At 73.5% G+C, this 701-nt stretch overlaps 1 protein-coding gene across 1 annotated transcript in view; it reads left to right on the plus strand.

Annotated features, from left to right (window-relative positions):
- The window catches only part of PLXNB2 (plexin B2), a gene marked incomplete at its 5' end in the record, with an annotated part of 12,407 nt that overhangs the window by 2,486 nt on the left and 9,220 nt on the right, over positions 1 to 701 (plus strand). The window contains 3 exons of the mRNA XM_012735077.1: positions 31 to 203; positions 269 to 377; positions 443 to 544. Of these exons, the coding sequence (XP_012590531.1) occupies positions 31 to 203; positions 269 to 377; positions 443 to 544 (384 nt within the window). The remainder of the gene's footprint in view (positions 1 to 30; positions 204 to 268; positions 378 to 442; positions 545 to 701) is intronic.

A 701-nucleotide genomic window follows, 5' to 3' on the forward strand; every position in this document is an offset into this window, starting at 1 on the left:
CTCGCCCTGTGCCCCTGGGGACTCTGCGAGGGGGCCCGCGCCGGGCAGGGCCACCGCCCTTGGCCTCCTGACGCCGCCCCGCCTGCAGACCATGTGGCCGTGGACGTCCAGCTGCTCTTCAAGCAGGGAGGCGTCTTCCTCACCCGCCACCCGTACCCCTTCTACGACTGCAGAGAGGCCATGAGCCTGCTGGAGCACCTGCCGTGAGTGCGGGCGAGGCGGAGGGGCCCCCCCCGGCCCCGGCCCCCGTGACCCCCTCTCCCCGCAGGTGCATCTCCTGCGCCAGCGACCGGTGGACCTGCCAGTGGGACCTGCGCTACCACGAGTGCCGGGAAGCCTCGCTCAACCCCGAGGAGGGCGTGGTGCCCGCCCACGCGGTGAGGCCCGGGCTGGGGCGCGCCCCAGGGCCCCCCGCAGCCGCTGACCCGCCTGCTCTCCCCAGGAGGACAGCTGCCCGCAGTTCCTGACCCCCAGCCCCGTGTTCATCCCCATGAACCACGAGACCGAAGTGACCTTCGAGGGCCAAAACCTGGACACCGTCAAGGTGGGGGGGGGGAGCCTATGCCGAGTGCCGAAGCGAGGTGCCCGGCATTTGGGGTGAAGGTGGAGCGGTTCTGCGGCCCGGGAGGGGGGCAGGGCTGTGCAGGATGGCCCGGCTCTGGGCGCCAGTGGGTGCCGGTCCGGGTGTGCCGGGCGCGGGC

The sequence above is a fragment of the Condylura cristata genome, unplaced genomic scaffold, assembly GCF_000260355.1.
Source record: "Condylura cristata isolate star-nosed mole 26May11 unplaced genomic scaffold, ConCri1.0 scaffold00004, whole genome shotgun sequence".
NCBI lineage: Eukaryota > Metazoa > Chordata > Mammalia > Eulipotyphla > Talpidae > Condylura > Condylura cristata.